This window comes from Diaporthe amygdali, assembly GCF_026229845.1.
Source record: "Diaporthe amygdali strain CAA958 chromosome Unknown NODE_7_length_1459731_cov_64_868725, whole genome shotgun sequence".
NCBI lineage: Eukaryota > Fungi > Ascomycota > Sordariomycetes > Diaporthales > Diaporthaceae > Diaporthe > Diaporthe amygdali.
Window position 1 is genome coordinate 595,250 of NW_026517027.1, and position 2,061 is coordinate 597,310.

A 2,061-nucleotide genomic window follows, 5' to 3' on the forward strand; every position below is an offset into this window, starting at 1 on the left:
GATGTGGCTGTGCGCGCGGGAGTTTTCGACCCAGGGGCTTCCATGTGCATCTGCAGGTCGGGCGGCACCGCCAGCCCCCCGGATTTGCTGGACTCCAATTCATGGCGCGCAACCTTTTAGCAGTGAAACCTCCGCCTTCCATCAACTTCCAGACCTTTGGGTCGAGACTGACAAATCTACGATTCGAGTTGCCATTTGTTCAAAAAGGCCTCCGGTGCTACGTCATGTCTGATGTGTAAAGGGCACAGCCCAGAAGAGCCAGAGACGTCTCGATACGTGCACACCTCGTTGAGGTACTTGTGGCGGATTTCTGGAGTTTACGATGTGCGATTGGTGAGGCCCGACTCGCAGATTCACGCCGTTGAACCGGCTACCACTGGAATTGATGTGCGTCACACCATCATTATTCACAACCAGCCAATCTGAGCTGGGGCATGCCAATCTAGTCAGCCATACCAAATCAGCCAGGGACCGAACAAAAGCTCCTGGAATTAACCCCGTGGCCCTTCCACGCTAGATCCGGCAGTATCGCCGGACATCCAGACAACATTTAAATACCGCGAGCCGCCCTGCGCGAGCCCAAGGGGCATCAGATGAGTCACTGGAAAGTGTCATCGCCCAACAGAAGGTCCGGGTGAATGGTCCTCTCGAGCTTTTCGCTTCCCTGGCATCCATGCTGCCCGAATTCGCCGAGCGCCACAGGCCTCCGTCGCGCGTCTTTTGGCCACCCCGCCAGCCGGTCCGAAATCACCAACCACCCAAATCGCAGGAAAGGAATAGAATTAGCAGCGGGGAGTGAGGCTGACACGGCCCTTGACTGATTACTGTTTTATGCTTCCGATCTCTGGTTGGCCGAGCAAGAGATGACGGCGACAGGATCAAGTGATCCCTGCCAAGCTGGCAGACAAGTCAAGATGCGACGTTGAAGGGAGGCTGAGCAGGCACCAGCAATAGCGACGAAGCATCGCTTCGATCGGCGATCAGGGTTTGGGAGTTTCACCCTCTGGTTGGCTTCTTTGCGACGAGAATGTCTCCCGGGAGTCTGGCTCGACGCCGCCGGATGGACAGTGCCACCTCAGCAGGCAGTCACATGCTCACGCGTCCTCTTCGCTCCACCACAGGCTTTGCATCTCGTCGGCCGATGTTATGACTACAAGGACATACGCCCTGGGCCATCGATTGTCATCGCCTCAATTTTACAGTCACAATCCGCTAATCCGGGCTGTTGGAAGAGTGTCTACTCTGAGTCACAAGTGACAAACGGTGGGAGTCTTACTGGAACATACCCCAGTTTCCGGCCTCAACATACGGACACGCCCCTCCTCGATACTTGTGCGCTCAGTACACGACGTGACATTCGCCTCGAGACCGATGTCTCTGGACAGTGCTTCGCACTGAGCTATGTTCATGGTCCTGGAGGTGAACAGGTAGTCGTCATCATCTGCTGGCTGGAAAGTCCTCTGGAAATGAAACATCCATGGACGTGGACAAGCTTCTGTGAGCTTGAACGAATATTCACGCCGTGTTCAACCACTAGCCTGACACGGCAACATTACCACCGTCGTCTGTGCTGTTCATGTCTTCGGCTACCGCCCCTGATTTGCCCTGCACAACGTGCCACGCGGGCCTTGTTGGCAGCAGCTTGCGTGGGCTGCCTCCTCTGCCTGGCCGGTATGAGACTGTCAATGGACATGATGACTCTACAAGTTCCTCGCGCAAAGGTCATCATCGCCGTTGCCTGCGAGATATCTCGTGGAGGATGTCGTCCATACCACAAGCCCGGAAGAGCGACGCATGCAGACTGTCATAGTAGCTCACAAAGGAATTGCACTTGTGAATTCCCTAACCCATTTTTTCCTCCCATCCCCTGCAAGCCGTGGACCCGTCGGTCATCTGTTGCTGGACGGAATCAACAGTGGACTCTCAGAAAGTTTCATTCGGCAGTATCCTGATGCGATCCTTTTGATACATTTTCGCCGCTACAGCCGAGATATAGCTCTTTAGCATCAAGAAGGTTATCCCACATAGATGATCGGACACAAGTCATTACTCACACAGGTC

At 54.8% G+C, this 2,061-nt stretch overlaps 1 protein-coding gene across 1 annotated transcript; it reads right to left on the bottom strand.

The window, feature by feature from the left end:
* Positions 1–598: 598 nt before the first annotated feature.
* Positions 599–1,475, bottom strand: J7T55_013810 (uncharacterized protein; the record flags this gene model as incomplete). Its single annotated transcript, XM_053140718.1, has 3 exons — positions 599–824; positions 1,099–1,150; positions 1,310–1,475. 3 exons carry the CDS (start codon positions 1,473–1,475, stop codon positions 599–601), a joined length of 444 nt encoding a protein of 147 aa, XP_052996147.1.
* Between the last annotated feature and the right edge of the window lie 586 nt (positions 1,476–2,061).